The following is a 16,353-nucleotide window of genomic DNA, read 5'->3' as shown; positions in this document are numbered from 1 at the left end:
TTAAAATGAAAAACGAAGGCTCTAAGTGAAGTAAGAGTGAAGAATGTTGGAAAGAGCTTGGGGTAGGCATTAACCCATGGGACTCCCAAGTGAGAACGGCAAAGAAGCCTGCACACTAGAACTTAAAGAGCAAGTGCCGTCCAAGTGAGGCCCTTCACCTGGGCCAGATGGACAGGTCCAGAAGGTTAAAAGCCTTGCTCTGTGGTCTCAGCAGCTTTCAGGGAACCTACTCATTTTGCTATTACATGCATGCGAAGGATTAGAATCCCTGTTGATCAGCGGGGCCAGGGCCCACCAATAAGAGATTTGTCTTTATCTACACAGGACAGAGTAAGAGTTCTTCAGATGAATTAAAAATCATATGCACTACATTTTCAATGCACACTCTTTAACCTTGCACAGGGAGAAAAAAAAAATACAACTCTTGGTTTATAGAAAAATATGTAAATTTGGTGTTTTCCCTGTTTATTCTGATGCCTGCCTTCCTTCTTCTCCATCCCAGGCTACTTGAAATTGACATTTCCAGCAACAAGTTGTCCCACCTCCCTCCGGGATTCTTGCACCTCTCAAAACTTCAAAAACTGACAGCTTCAAAAAATTGTTTAGAAAAATTGTTTGAAGAAGAAAATGGTATGTTTTCTCATCAATGACCTGAGTGAATTAGTCATTTTCTTCTTGATAGGGATATTTTTACCAATTCATACTTTGTGGTTTTTTTTCTTTTTTAGCCACTAATTGGATAGGTTTACGGAAGCTGCAGGAACTTGATATATCTGACAATAAGTTGACAGAACTCCCTGCCCTGTTCCTTCACTCTTTCAAGTCCCTCAATTCTCTGAATGTCTCCAGAAACAACCTGAAGGTGTTTCCAGATCCCTGGGCCTGCCCTTTGGTGAGTATCACACCAAAAGTCATGAAAGCCACAGTCAACTCTGCATCTCAGCTAGCCTCAGAGAGCCCTCAGGTGCATTAGGTCAGTTCATCCCCTCAGCAGCCAAGCCGGGTAGAAGGACCCCGTTCCCACATTGTAGCATCGTCACTCAGCATACAGCGAGGCTAAGTGTCCCAGGCAGATGACTCACCTGAAAGCCAGCCTGCCTGGCTCTGGGTTCAAGAGCCACCCAGCAACACCCACAGCACTTTACCCAGGGACAGCTTGCACCCTGGCACAGGACGAGTCATGCCTGAAAAAAGGAGGGTTCAGTTCTTTTAGGACAAGTATCACATAACAGTAAGAAATCAGGCCGGGCGCTATGGCTCATGCCTGTAATCCCAGCACTTTGGGAGGCCAAGGTGGGTGGATCACAAGGTCAGGAGATTGAGACCATCCTGGCCAACATGGTGAAACCCCATCTCTACTAAAATAATATTTTTAAAAAATTAGCTGGGCGTGCTGGCGCGTGGCTGTAGTCCCAGCTATGCAGGAGGCTGAGGCAGGGGAATTGCTTTTACCGGGGAGGCAAAGGTTGCAGTGAGCCAAGATCGCACCGTCGCAGTCCGGTCTGGTGACAGAGCAAGACTCTGTCTCAAAAAAAAGTATCAATCTGCACTCATAGCACTGCTGATTAAATGCTGTTTCTGCATCTGGGGAATTTTGCTTGTTAAAACAAATGGAATAGCATGAAGAATGTATGTGTGTGTGCATGTGTGTGTGTGCTATGGCTGTTGGTTTTAAACCAGGAAACTCTTCATCACTGGCATTAACATTCCTAGTTGGGCCATTTGTGTAGGGGAAACCAGCTTCTCACTCCAGTGTGGTCCTGAATTGTTCCATTATTTCCAAGGACAATGGGCTGGATGTTCTGGAATGAAGAAAAAAGACCATGAGCTCCCCCAGGAAACCCCATTCCTGTCCCTTCCTTGGAGTAGGGGCGGGAGGATAAGGATAGTGAGGGTGTGCAGCCTTCCAGCAACACTCAGTCATCTTCATTACAGGACATTATTGTAATGGTCCATGTTTAACGTCAAATTTGGAAACAGTCTCACAGGCACCACTGCATGTAAAGAGCTAACTAATATACATTTTTTTTCTCGTCAATCTCTTAGAAATGTTGTAAAGCTTCCAGAAATGCTCTGGAATGTCTGCCAGACAAAATGGCTGTGTTTTGGAAAAATCACCTGAAGGATGTGGATTTCTCAGAAAACGCACTCAAAGAAGTTCCCCTGGGACTTTTGCGGCTTGATGTAAGCCTAATAGCCCTTTCTTTCTCATTTTCGGCTTTTGAGAGAAAATTGCTCCATGGTGCAGTGAAATATATGTGCTTTCCCTGAGCTTCTGAGACAAATATAAGGGGAAAAGGTGAAGAAAAAGTTCAGCGATCAAAAATACGCATGGCCATGAACAGCGATGAGGGCGGAATGTGGACAGCAGAAGCAGCTCTGTTAGGTGGTGGTGGGGTTATGGTTTGTATCCCTCGGGACTTTAAGTCCACGGCCTGCCCATATATGAGGCTGAGTGGACACTGAGAGCTCCAGGAAGGGCCTGTCCACAGAGCCCCGTGTGCCTACCCCAGAACACGCGTGCCTTCTCGCTTTAGGTTGTTTTAGGTGGTTGGCGGGTCCTCAGGCAGACAGGCCGCGGATCACACTCATTGCTTGGAGCTCAGGGCCAACCCCAGAAGGGGCCCCATCAGTGCCTGCTAAAGGCATCAGGGCAGCCTCACCAGGGGCCCTGTGGTGGACCCCCAGGCAGAGTGCCCAGGCCACCCTGCACAGGCTTCAGCCCCCGGTCCTGCCAGGCCACTGCCAAGGCCCCCACGGGCACTCCTCCAAGGCCTGATGCAGCCTCTTGTGTGCGGCGACCCCCACAAGGCAGCGAAGGCCCCTTCAGCATGTGTGTCCTCAGAGAGGACGGGCTGTCATGTCCTAGGCTCCTGACAAGCACAGGGCAAAGCCAGGGACCCGGGGACAGGACTCACACTTCTCAGAAGAAAGGAGCCACGTGGGGGCGCCCCCGGGGGGTCCCACGTCATACTCCTCGCAGGGTACTCCCGGCCTTCACGCCTGTCCACAGCCCTTGGGCCCCTGTTCTGAGTCTGTCTTCTCGTATTTCACACCAACAACTAGCAGGCTTGGTTTTCTGGCTTCTCCCAAAGCCCAGAAGCAGCAAATCAGGAGAGGCAGAGCCTTGTCCAGAGCTTCACCATGGGCCTGCGGGGAATGTGTCTGCTCGAGATCTCCTTCTCCACACTGGGAAGGGGTGGGTGGGCATGTGGGGGCTCGGGGGGCCCTGAGGCCTGGCACATGACAGGGTCTCCATAGAATTTCAGCAGGTGGGGGCTGGCTGCAGTGGTTCTGATGGTGGGCGGTGGCGTGAGCCCCTTCAACAAGGAAGGAGACAGAAGCACCAGGAGGAGAGAATTTGATGTGGGGCAGCAAACAGCCTGTGGCCGTCCTCTGTGGGTGGGATAGTTGGTGGCTGTGGTGATGTCCTCAAGCAGGGAGATAGCATGTCTAAGGTACTCCTGTAAAGTAAAACATGGGCCAGGCGTGATGGCTCAGACCTGGGCACGGTGACTCAGAACTGTACTCCCAGCACTTTGGGAGGCCAAAATGGGAGGATTGCTTGAGGCCAGGAGTTTGACGCTGTAGCAAGCTATGATTACACCACTGCACTCCAGCCCAAGCAACAGAGCGAGACCCTATCTCTAAAAAAGTAAATAAATAAAAAGAAATAATAACAAAAGAATAAAACATGTTACAGGTGCAAGGCGACTGGGTTCCCTGCAGGGTCTGTTTGCAGTAGGGCTGAGGGAGGGCTACCCATGAGGGGCACCCCAGACATGCTGATAATCCTGAAGGGCCCAGCTTGGGACTGGGTCGGCTAGCAGAGGGCACGCGGCTAGGGCAGTTACCCTTGGTGGCACTGCCACCCCTGTTCCCAGACCTGGGCCGGCCCAGGAGGCCACCCACCGGGAGGCGGCAGACACCAGCACTGTGCTGCATGCCCCATGCCACCCCCACCAGCCGTGACCCGTTGTCCTCTAAACCAGCAGAGTCTGGCACTTTCCCCGGAGAGACCCACCAATGATCAGTACTCTTAAGAATCCTTAACGCTGACAGCTGCTTGGGCTCCCTTCACTCTAGAATAATTGCCTCTCATTGCCTTTGACGGAGGAGCTTCTGTAGATAGATGGCCCCGTCGCTCTGTTTGATATCATTTCGTGAGTTCGAAGAGGCTGCTGGGCCCCACACAACTGGGATCTGCGTGAAGGAAAATTGGTGGAATCGTTTGACTGCGCGTGGTTGGGAACTGACTGGCTCTTCCGTCTCCCCTCCCTTCTTGTATCTGATACCATCTTAGCTTCTCTCTCCCTCCCTCTCTCTCTCTCAGGCCCTCATGTTCTTGAGGTTACAGGGGAACCAGCTGGCGGCACTTCCACCTCAAGAGAAGTGGACCTGCAGGCAGCTCAAAACCCTGGATCTCTCCAGAAACCAACTTGGCAGGTAAGCAGGGGCCTCTCCTCCCTGGCCAGTTCCAAAGCGTGTGGGGGCCGCGGTCGAGCAGGTCCTTGGAATGGTGGCATGCAAGTCTGCGAGGGCTGCTGAGCCGCTGGCTGGGGGCTTAACCACAGAAATCACTGCCTCACAGCCCTGGGGGCTGAAGTCCGAGGTGAGGGCGTGCGCAGGCCTGGTGGGTTTCTCCTGAGGCCACCCTCCTTCGCTTGCAGGTGCCGTCTTCTCCCTGTGTCCTGGTGCGGTCAGGCTTCTGTTCGTGTCTGTGACCTAATCTCCTCTTCTTATAAGGACACCAGTCGGATTGGATTAGAGTCCATCCTAATGACCTCATTTTAACTTAGTTACCTCTTTAACAGCCCTGTTTCCAAATACAGTCACATTCTGAGGAATTGGAGGTTAGGGCTTCGACACAGGAATCTGGGGGCAACAGCCCCTAATGGTGCCCTTTCATTTCTAATTTTTAGTCTGCTGGAGAATCTTGTCTCTCGCTTCAGCCCAAACTGTCATTCTTTTCAAAAGTCTCTACTGATCGCTGACATGGACGTGGAATTGACTAAAAGCACCCAGCCGCAAAGCCTTCCAATAGGTGGAAAGCCGGGATGAGCCCAGCCAGCCTCTGGAGACCAGCCACCCCCGTTCACTTGCAGAAGGCCACTTCTGCAGTATCACGTGGAACTTGCACCCCAGAGAGGACCTCGGGGGGGGGGGGGCAGTGTAAAAGGCAGCCGCCACTGCAGCGTGCGCCCCTGCCAGGCCCTGAAGGGTTGCACATGAATTTCTCCCTATGTCCGTGGCTTGGCATTATAACACCACAGCCAAAAGTAATGTTTTTGTCGCGCTGTCCTCAAATTTTGTCTCTTTTTCCTCCCCGCAGAAATGAAGATGGACTGAAAACAAAGCGTATTGCCTTTTTCACCACCAGAGGTCGCCAGCGCTCCGGGGCTGAGGCAGGTGTGTGTTGGTTGGGAGATGGGCAGATGAGACAGCCGGGGTAGCCTGGTTCCTGCTCCACCGAAGTGGGGATCGCCCTTATCTTGGGCCTTCCCCTTCAATGCCCTGTTGCAATGCCACAGATGTCCATGTTCAAATGAAAACCCTGCACATGAGCTGCGCCCGTTCCTTCTGTCCCACGTGTGACACGCACGTATCCTTAAGCCCCACTCTCCTGCGTGGAGGCCAGGGATGCCAGCAGCTAACATGTGCAGCTGATCTACACACCAGGCAGTGCCCCAGGCAGGTTACGTATGTGAGAGTCTCTCATCCTCACGACGTGAGGTATGGGCCACATTTCCCCATTTTGCACGTGGGGAGACTGAGGCTCCCGGGGTGTCTTAGCTCTCGGCTGCCGTACCAAAAAGTGCTTTGGCCGCAGACACTCACTTTCTCACAGTTCTGGAAGCTGGATATCTGAGAGGAGGGCGCCAGCACTGTCGGACTCGCGAGGGCCTTCATCCTGGCATCCTTCTCTCTATGTCCTGAGATAGTGGAGAGAGCGAGGACTCTGGTCTCTCTTCCTCTTCTTTTTTTTCTTTGAGACCGAGTCTCCCTCTGTCACCCAGGCTGGAGTGCAGTGGCGCGATCTCGGCTCCCTGCAACCTCCGCCTCCCAGGTTCAAGCTATTCTCCTGCTTCAGCCTCCCAAGTAGCTGGGATTACAGGCATGTGCCACCATACCTGGCTAATTTTTGTATTTTTGGAGATGAGCCACTGTGCCCAGCCCCTCTTCTGATAAGAACATTAATCTCATCATAAGGGCTCCACCCTCATGACCTCATCCAAACCTAATTATGGCTCAAATATCCCATCTCCAAATAGTGTCACATTGGGTATTAGAGCTTCGACATATGAATTCGGTGGGGGGCGAGGGGCACAGTTCAATCCATGGCATAGGGACTGACCGATTTGTCCCAGGCTGTGTGGCTGCTTCTCAGTAGCAGAGCCAGGTTTCATCCCAGGACTGTGGGACTTCAGCCCTAGACCAGCAGCTCAGTGCTGTTAAGTCTCTACTGCCACACGATGGCATCTTGCAAAGCCCACATGGATCATTGCCACCTTTGGGCCCACAGGCTGAGGTGAGGCCAAGGCAACATAGGAGCTTGTGGCCTTCCCCAAAACTCAACAGAGACAGACCTTTTCCCAGTTTTTGTGCTGGTCACACAGCAAGGCCAGTTCAGCCAGAGTACGTCTAGGGAAACAAGCTCTTTTTGTTCCATTATCTTCTGTGAGACACAGGGGAAGGTATGGAGCTGTCCCTTTCATTAAACAACCAGCTCTGCTTCTTAACCTCAAAGGTACGACTTCCAAAGCCAGCTCTGCTCACAGAACTATCCCTCAGGATGCTGGCCCAGAAAACCAGAACCCACATCCAAGTCATTTTAAACATAATACAACTTGCTTCTTCAGTTTGATAGATGGATGTTGGCAAGTACGGATAGTATGAGGTAGGGAGGAGCGATGCCACAGAGGCCAGGACACATTTGCAGAAGGTGAACTAGGGAGTCTGCCATGGCTATGTTCTTGGATGAACTGGTGTGCTTGTGTGTTAAGTATGATACACATAGAGATCTGTCCCATAAGAGCATGTGCATTTATATGTGACTGAATATCAGTGGAACAGATAAAAGAGTTCAAAAATAGACCTCAGTAAACATAGAAATATATCAGGAGTCCCCAGTGCCCCCCAGGAAGCGAACAGGTACTGGTCCACGGCCTGTTAGGAACCAGGCCACACAGCAGGAGGTGAGCAGTGGGCCAGCGAGCATTAGCCCCACCTCCTGTCAGATCAGCGGCAGCACTGGATTCTCATAGGAGCATGAACCATATTGTGAACTGCATATGTGAGGGATCTAGGTTGTGCCCTCCTTATGAGAATCTAACGCCTGATGATCTGAGGTGGAACAGTTTCATCCCTAAACCGTCCCCCTCACCAATGCTGCAGTCCATGGAAAAACTGTCTTCCACAAAACCGGTCCCTGGTGCCAAAAAGGTTGGGGACTGTTATTATATAATATATGACAAATGCAGAATTTCAACTTAGTGTAAAAGGATGCTTGCGTGCTTTAATAAACGGTGTTGGTATTCCTGCTTGGAAGGGGGAAAGAACACGATACTAGATTACAACAATCAGGTTTAAGTATAAAAAAAGAAAACAATAACATTTAAGGAATATAGGTATAATTTGGCTATGAGGGAGATCTTTAAAATCTAGTTGGAAAGTCCAGGAATAATTTTTTAAAAAGACTGAAATCATTGGCTTCATAAACATTCACAAATTGTGTTCAGTGGGAAGCCTCATAAACCAAGTCATAATGCAAACAGACTAAGAAGAAATATTCGCAACACAAATTGTTGCAACACAAATTGGCTTAAGTCCCTGATATACAAAGAATGCTTACAAATTGATTTTTTAAAAAAGACAACACGATAGGCAAAAAAAAAAAATGGGCAAGGGATATAAACAATTTGCAGAAAAGGAAGTCCAGAGGGCCGGGAAACAAATGAAAAGGTCCTTAACCACGCGAATAGGGAAATGCAATTATGAATTTCATAACTGATCCTCTTATAAATGAAGGGCCTTAGGACTTTAGAAATTGAGTCCAGACATAGGGATTTCACTTGGAAGGAAAGGGAAACAAACACCGTCTTCTCCTTCATGCCAGACGGGATGATGGTATGAGAACAGGAGCTAGTGTAGACCTCGGTCACGCAAGCCACTTGCTGTGTGCATTAGAAACGTGTCTCCAATTTAGAAATGCCGAACCCTTCCTGGGACCACGGAAGAGTGTGCAAGGAAGTGGGCTCAGCACTCAATGAGATGCCAGCGGGGAAAGTCACGGGCATGCACGGAAAAGCACCACAGGAGCGTGCGCAGTGCCGACGTTCTAGAAACTGACAGCTGGCGGCCCGCAGAAGTATGTCTGCGGAACCACGTGAGGGGGCCGCGCCCCTGGGAGGTTCTCTGGCAGAGGTGAATCTTGGCTTTGGCAGATGACAAAGGCCTCTTGATTCTTTAAACTTCTAGAAAGTTGAGGCCCACACCTGAGTGAAAAGGAGGCTCTTTGCAAACCCTTTTCCTCACTAGGGTTATTCTCTCAGGGCCATGGACCCTTGGGTAAGGAATTATCTACAAAAGATAGCTTGTTCGCAGAAGGATAGTAAAATTCCAAGTAGATTTATGTACATTCAAATAGTCGTATTTGTGCAGTGGCCTCATCCAAAAATAATTTGGATGGCCGTTTTTACGGTAAAAATCAGACCAGCAGAGTCCTAAATAACTTATGAATAAATAATTACAGTTCAGAAATACCTCGAACTGTGTCCTCCCCAGCTCAGTGCCCATCGTTTCCAACCCTGGGCCAGGAGGTCTGTCATAGGTGTTGCCTCTGTTTGCAATCATAGCTCATTATTCCACCCATCTCTTAAAGAGGCTTCATAAACACCGTAGCGAAACTTTAAAAGTCTGGAAAGCCCAGGGGCCAGGTGTTTAGAATGTGTTCCCTGGGGAGAAAGTAAGCCTTTCTCATTATGATGTTCTTTCATGAAAATGTGAATTAGGGCAGGCTAATATTGATCATCTTTTTTCATTGCAGAAAAAAAAAGGAAGCTTTTTGAACATTTCCTTACCTAACAAGGACTCATACAAAGCCATCTTTAGAAGGCTGGTGCACCTTTATTTCCGCAGGGCCCCCTGCAATGAGTTCCATTCACCGTGCAGCTAGCTGGGCAGATTTTCCAGGCGTTGGTTTTGGTATTCCATTATCGGCTCTCCCTGAATGTTCTCGGAGGCCAGGTTACCCATTACCATTGTTATTGTGGCTACGTGTGTGGAGGAAAGCCAGAGCCGAGGCGGGGCAGCTATGATCAAGGCCAACCGAGCCTGGTTTCAGCCCAACAAAAGAACCCCGGCTTCTCTATTTCCCATGTCTGGCGGGGAACCCTATGAGAGGGCTTTGAGGCAGTTGTTTTATCTTGAATTCTCCGAGTTCCCAGGCATGCTGGCCTGCCCCCTCTCCAGGCCTTAGTAGGGAGGATAAAGGCACTTCAGAGATTCTGCTGAAATCCAAACCTCTGATTCCCATCAGTGTGTGTTTCCAAGCTCTTTCTCAACTCAAATGCTCTGGTGCCCGTGGAAACAGCAAATTTGACATGATTTTCATGGTAATCTCATAGTGAGCCTAATTAATAAAGTCATTTAAATACTAAACAGTTGGCTGATTTTTCAAAGAATATCATCATAAGAAGCATAAAAACAGCCAACTGTGGTATATTTTCATTAACTAGCTTTTTTTCATGGAAAAAGCAAGGCATGTATATTTTAAAACACTGTTTTTGAACAGTGGCAAAGGGCATGGGATAAATACTCAGTCCTCTAGTAATTCCTTTCCCCAGAGACAACTATGGAATTCAGTGCATCTCTGGTAATCACCGTGTTCCTGTCTAACAACTGTAACCTCTATGCACACATGTGCAGGTGTGGTGTGTGTGCATATAACATATACACGGTGTGTGTGTGTGTGCATATAACATATACACAGTGTGCATGTGTGTGCATGCATGTGTGCACACATTTTCTGGTACACTAATAAGCCTTCTAGATATCTGGTTCTGAAATTTTTTTTTTTTTTTTTTTTTTGAGATGGAGTCTTACTCTGTCTCCCAGGCTGGAGTGCAGTGGTGCAATCTCAACTCACTGCAACCTCCACCTCCCAGGTTCAAGCAATTCTCCTGCTTCAGCCTCCCGAGTAGCTGGGATTATAGGTGCCCATCATCACGCCTGGCTAATTTTTGTATCTTTAGTAGAGACGGGGTTTTACCATCTGGGCCAGCCTGGTCTTGAACTCCTGACCTCGTGATCCCCCCCGCCTCTGCCTCCCAAAGCGCTGGGAGTACAGGTGTGAGCCGCCGGCCCCGTGTACCTTGCCTTTTCAATTGATGAGTAGCTCTTGGGTAGCACTTCATACCCCCGTGTGTGTAGACCTGCCCTGTACTTTGTAATAGCTGCACTTATTCTATTACTCATTGAACCAACCCCCTGTGGCTGGACACATAGGTCGTCGTAGATTGTCCTCTATCTCTGCCACTGAGTGTCCTCGTTCTCACATCTTTGCCACACATGCATGCAAGGCTGTCTGTAGAATGAGAATTGCTAGGTCGATGAGGTGAGCATCTTGTTCTGATAGACTTGCCAAAATGCCCTCTGGAGGTTGCATCAGTTTATACGCCCACCTGGTCACCACGCTGTGACGGTCCAGAATTATTTTTAAATGCAGTTTGCTTTGCCATGTCTTTGCAGCATGTGTGCTGGAATTTCCGGCCTTCCTAAGTGAGTCTTTGGAAGTCCTTTGCCTGAACGACAACCACCTCGACACAGTCCCTCCCTCGGTTTGCCTACTGAAGAGCTTATCAGAGCTCTACTTGGGAAAGTAAGTACCCATCTGGAGGGGCTGTGCTGGCTCTGCTGGCCCAGAGAGGCAGAACGCCCATCCCTAAACCAACTGGGACACAGAAAGCCAGGCAGAAAGAAGCCATCTACTTTCCAAGAAGCAGTAGTGGGATTTTCAGAACAGGGCTTGATCAAGGGAGGTGGGGAGAGAGGAAGACGGAGTAGCGATGCAGTGATACACACTTTTGCTACCTCACTTGGGCTGTGATGAGGAGAACCACTCAATCATTCATCCGTTCATTACTGAGCTCCCACTGCATGCCAGCTACTGCCGGGGTTCTAGGCAGTGTGCAAAGCTTGATGAGAATGTAAAATGTTATATTAATATTAAAGGGACATCGCCTTCTCAAGAAGAGGTAGTGATCATCTTTATGGTGATGTAATTAGTAGCAGAGACAGGAAAGTTGGGGGAGGGGACTCAATTCTAAGCCATGGGGATTTGCAGAAGACAGAGCTGCCATTTCTACCACTGATCCTCCAGGAGAAAGGCTTTGGAATTAGTGCTGAAATCAGGGCTCAAAGTGTGGGGTCTGGGGTGCAGGCTGCAGAGGCTGACAGGAGCTGTGTGTGTGTGCGTGTGTGTGTGTGTGTGTGTGTGTGTGCTCTCGTGGTGGGCACATCTGTCTTCAGCAACCCTGGCCTCCGGGAGCTCCCTCCTGAGCTGGGGCAGCTGGGCAACCTCTGGCAGCTGGACACTGAAGACCTGAGCATCAGCAATGTGCCTGCAGAAATCCGAAAAGAAGGTAGAGCTTCCGCAGCCCTGTCCCCTGCCATCATCTCCTTGGAAAGACAACTCCAGTCCACTTGTTAAGTTCTGGGGGTGGAGATAGTTGGTGACCCATGGAGCCCAGCTCCAGGTTCCAGGTTTGGCAAGATGCTATAAAATTGTCCTTAAAGCAATCGTTACTGAGGGTCACTATATTGAGAATGACCAGGTGATACCACTGTGACCTCCTAGGCAGCAAGGACTTCGTCCATAGGTTCTTGCCTTTTAGAGTTCACTTTTGGGGTGGTTAGTGTCATGCCTTCCCTCCACCTGATCCAGTAGTCTTCCTTAACTGTCCCCACTAAAACACAAAGAAAGAGTTCCTTCACAACAGAGTTTTGTGTCCTAAGAGATGTGAGCATGTTCCCACACAGCTACCTTTCCCATTAATGATTTTGCACAGGCCCCAAAGCAATGCTGTCTTACCTGCGCGCTCAGCTGCGGAAAGCGGAGAAGTGCAAGCTGATGAAGATGATCATCGTGGGTCCCCCGCGCCAGGGCAAGTCCACCCTCCTGGAGATCTTACAGACGGGGAGGGCCCCCCAGGTGGTGCACGGAGAGGCCACCATCAGGACCACCAAGTGGGAGCTCCAGAGGCCGGCTGGCTCGAGAGCCAAGGTCAAGGATGGTCAGCGTGCAGAGGCCCTGCGGGTGGGAGGGACATCCCTTGGAATCCTTCTCCCTTCTCCCCAGAGAGCCCAGGATTTTCTCAGCCTGGTGTCCAAAGCTCGGGACCTTCGCAGGAGCCACTGTGTACTGTTCCATACCAGCTTCTGCAAAGAGCAGCGAATCATTTCTTAATGTGACTTTGCAGTTTTTTCTTTTTGATTTTTTTTTTCTTGAGACAGCGTTTCACTCTGTCACTCAGGCTGGATGCATCCTCAACCTCCCCAGCTTAAATGATCCTCCCACCCCGTATGTTTCTGTTATAGTTACTTGAGGCTCTGGGACCATGGTTCTTAACCCTGGCTGTCTGTTAGATTCCCTTGAGGGGCTTTTAAAGATAGCAATTCCCAGGCCTCACCTCACTGCTCTCTGACCCCAAGGATTCAAGCTCAAGTGGTCTGGGATAAGGCACCCCCAGGGCTGAGAGCTAACCACTGTTGCAGGCAGTGAAACACACCAGCATCTGCCCCCTGATGAGGAGGCTAAAAGCACTCCGGGACTTAATGCCCTGCCCTCCCTGACACCTGCTTTCACCCCAGGTTCTGAAAAGTCCTGTTTCTAAGCCCTACTTAAAATGAATCCATCACTGCTTGAACCCGGGAGGTGGAGGTTGCAGCGAGCCGAGATCATGCCACTGCACTCCAGCCTGGGGACAGAACAAGACTCCGTTCCAAAAAAAAAAATCGAATCCATCCATAAACTTCTAAATCATCCTGCTTTCCATTCAGTGCCAGGCAAATGGAAACGAGCATTTTCCTGTTCATGTAACAGAGAAAAGAGCCATGGACTATTGGTGGGAACTCCATCCCTGGAACAGAGCAGGGGCAGTTAGCCTTTCTCTGAGCTCGGGGAATGAACACACATAGATGAGGCCATCCTCATCAACTGTATTTGAATTTCTGCCACCCTGTGGTTCCTCGGGATCCAAGGGGCAAGGAGGCTGCTTCACTGTGGAAAACTGAGGAGGCTTGAGATCCAGAAGTTCCATGATTTTCCCCCAACGCTCCCACGCACAGTGCCAGCCAAACACTGCAGCTTCTTCCACACACAACCACTTTCCAAACCTGCTTTGAAAAAGTAGGCATTTAAGCTGTGCTTCTATTCTAACACAGCCTTGGAAGCTGGTCCTCTAGAGGATGAAGCGCTGCCTGTTGGGGCCAGAACAGTCAAACATGACAATCAACGCCAGGCCAATCCTAGAACATTCCAGGAGCAAATCTAGCTGAGTCGAAGGCTCTCTCCAGGAACCAGAATCCTCTGCATTCTCTCCTGCTTTGCCTTTTTCTTAACAGTTATGCAATCTCATTTCTTTTCTTAGCTTCCTCTAGCTGAGGCCTGAGGGGGTGAATTCGTGCTTCTGTTTTTCCTGACCTTCAGCCCCCACTTCCTTTCTGCGATGATTAAAGCCCCCTACCCTTTAGTGGAAGGACGATCCTGTGAAGGCCGAGCCCGCCGCGCTCTGCGTGGCCGGCCTTAGCCAGTTGAGAACAGCTGTTTTCATCTTTATACAAAACCAGGTCAGCACACTGTGTCTTGGAGGCTGACACTGCCTCACAGAGATGACTCCTTTCTGTAGAAAACTGTAGCCTTAGCTTCCAGGGCCAGACTCTTACCTCATGCAATGATAGAGAAACCACCGTTTACACAGCCGTTCCCGGCAGCCCAACAGCTCATCTTTTGTTTGATTCCCACAGGGTGGGAGGGAGTTTCCCAGCATCCTTGGTGGGCGCCACCCTCTGAGCCCCACAAGTTCAGAGGCCCATCTCCTCCTCTTGCCCTGGCACACAGGGAGGCTGAACCCCAGTGCCCCAGTGCAAGCCGTGACATCAGAGCACAGCTTCCTCCCACAGGGCATCTCCTACCCATCTGCGGCCCAGACGGGGCCAGGCCCTCTGAAGTCTGTCCAGCGCCTGGCCTCTGCTCTGCTAGGAGTAGACAGAAGTCCCAGAAGCCCACCCCATGCCACCGGGCCCCTGTCCCTCGCCCGGATAACTGCTTCCCAAGAAACAATAGAGTGTCCAGAACTTTTCCACAGTTGTTTTTTTCAGACCCCGAAGTACAGCCTCCAGAGTTATCAGTTGTCTCCGTTTGATTGACTGAAGCCTTTGTCTCTAAAATGCCTCCCTGTCGCTGCCTTGTTGCTCAAGTAGGTTGAGTCCGTGGAGTTCAACGTCTGGGACATCGGGGGACCAGCCAGCATGGCCACTGTCAACCAGTGCTTCTTCACGGACAAGGCCCTGTACGTGGTGGTCTGGAACCTGGCGCTGGGGGAGGAGGCCGTGGCCAACCTCCAGTTCTGGCTGCTGAACATCGAGGTGAGGACACCGGACGCCAGCCCTGCCGTTTCAGTCCCCAGAGCTTCGCGTGTCAGACCGCTTCTCTCAAGCATCCCCTGTACTGAGAAAAAAAAAAGGGGGTTATGTTCCACGGAGGGCCCCAGAACCGTGATCCTGCTTGCTTTTCACAGTGAGGCACTTGAAACCTTCCCCTGCTGAGGGCTGGTGACGTAATTTCCCTGCTTCGCTTAAATTTAGGAACCCCCACCCTTGGATCCAAAAGGAGAGCAGGGTTCCCTTCCTGTTATAAAGACGTCCTTGTCTCCCTGCCTCTGATGGCTGCTGTCATGTCTGAAGGGTCAGAAATCCCTCCCCACAAGTCCAACTCAGCACCCTCTGTGAAGGAGGTCACAGAACACCATAGACACCCCTCAATGCAGCAGTCCCTTGGGTTCACAGAATGAGGAGCACAGGTGCTGCCTGGGCTGACATCCCTGCAGCGGTCTGTTCTGCATTCCTATAAAGGAATGGCTGAGCCTGGGTAATTTCTGAAGAAAAGAGGTTCATTTGGCTCACAGTTCCGCAGACTATACAAGCACAGCTTCAGCATCTGCATGGCTTTTGGTTAGGCCTCAGGAAGCTTTTAGTCATGGCAGAAGGGAAGGAGAGCCAGCATGTCAATAGTGAGAGACGGAGCAGGAAAGACAGGAGGAGGAGCCAGGCTGCTTTTCACAATCAGCTCCTCTGTGAACTGACATACGGTGAACGCACTCATTACTGCAGGAGGGCACCAAGCCATTCACGAGGGATCTGCCCCCATGACCCAACCTCCCATCAGGCCTCACCTCCAACACTGGGGATCACATTTCAACATAAGATTTGGAGGAGACAAACATTCAAACCATCTCAAGGCTGCAGATTGGTGGCTGAGCAAGGGCCGTGGCATCCAGGGTCAGCACAGCTGGGAGCTCTGTCCTGTCCCTTGTTCAGTGAACAGAGACAATACTCAGCCGTGGGGTTCTCTGTTGCAGGCCAAGGCCCCAAATGCGGTGGTGCTGGTGGTCGGGACGCACCTGGATTTAATCGAAGCCAAGTTCCGTGTGGAAAGGATTGCAACGCTGCGTGCCTATGTGCTGGCACTCTGCCGCTCCCCCTCCGGCTCCAGGGCCACGGGCTTTCCAGACATCACCTTCAAACACTTACAGTGAGTGCCCAACCTCTGGCAGCTCCCGACATCTTGTGGGTGCCAGTCACTGATCTTTCCTGGGATCTGCTTGCAGAGAGCTCCTGAGGCTGGGTGGGGCTAGGCCCCTTCTCTGGCCACGGGTGGCCTTCCACAGGCTGACCCAGCCTTGGAGAGGGTGCAGACCTACCAGATGGCTGGCTGAGTGAGGCCTGGAGATGCCCCCTCTTTGCTTCCTTTCTGCCCCATCCCCGCCCCAAGGGCCAGTGCTGAAAATGCATGGGTGCTTATTGAACCAGGAGACTGAACGTGGGTACCACCCAACCAATTGCTGCCCGTCTCATTTGTTGATCACTGATCAAGGACAGACCCAGCCCTTGCACTGGGTCTGAGTGGTCCTGATAGCAGCCTTTGAGTCACAGAGGGCCAAGAGTTGGGAGGGGCTTTCAGTTAGGCATCACGACGTGTCCATGCAGATAAGTCCAATTGCCCTGGTCTGACCGCCTGTCACTGGTCTTTCACTACAGCCTTGCAGGTTGTGGGGATTGTTTGCCACTTGTAGA

General features: G+C 50.7%; 1 protein-coding gene across 3 annotated transcripts in view; it reads left to right on the top strand.

Moving 5' to 3' along the window:
- LRRK1 (leucine rich repeat kinase 1) overlaps positions 1 to 16,353 on the top strand; it is a 162,418-nt gene that overhangs the window by 93,683 nt on the left and 52,382 nt on the right. For all 3 annotated transcript variants that reach the window (XM_032175551.2, XM_032175550.2, XM_058428008.1), the window contains exons 8-17: positions 503 to 630; positions 729 to 892; positions 2,047 to 2,184; positions 4,334 to 4,446; positions 5,333 to 5,409; positions 10,750 to 10,879; positions 11,530 to 11,642; positions 12,069 to 12,283; positions 14,482 to 14,646; positions 15,639 to 15,811. In XM_032175551.2, the coding sequence (XP_032031442.1) occupies positions 503 to 630; positions 729 to 892; positions 2,047 to 2,184; positions 4,334 to 4,446; positions 5,333 to 5,409; positions 10,750 to 10,879; positions 11,530 to 11,642; positions 12,069 to 12,283; positions 14,482 to 14,646; positions 15,639 to 15,811 (1,416 nt within the window). The remainder of the gene's footprint in view (positions 1 to 502; positions 631 to 728; positions 893 to 2,046; positions 2,185 to 4,333; positions 4,447 to 5,332; positions 5,410 to 10,749; positions 10,880 to 11,529; positions 11,643 to 12,068; positions 12,284 to 14,481; positions 14,647 to 15,638; positions 15,812 to 16,353) is intronic.

This window comes from Hylobates moloch, unplaced genomic scaffold, assembly GCF_009828535.3.
Source record: "Hylobates moloch isolate HMO894 unplaced genomic scaffold, HMol_V3 SCAFFOLD_14, whole genome shotgun sequence".
NCBI lineage: Eukaryota > Metazoa > Chordata > Mammalia > Primates > Hylobatidae > Hylobates > Hylobates moloch.
Note: the sequence above shows the minus strand (reverse complement) of the source record. Positions and strands in the feature narration are given on the sequence as shown.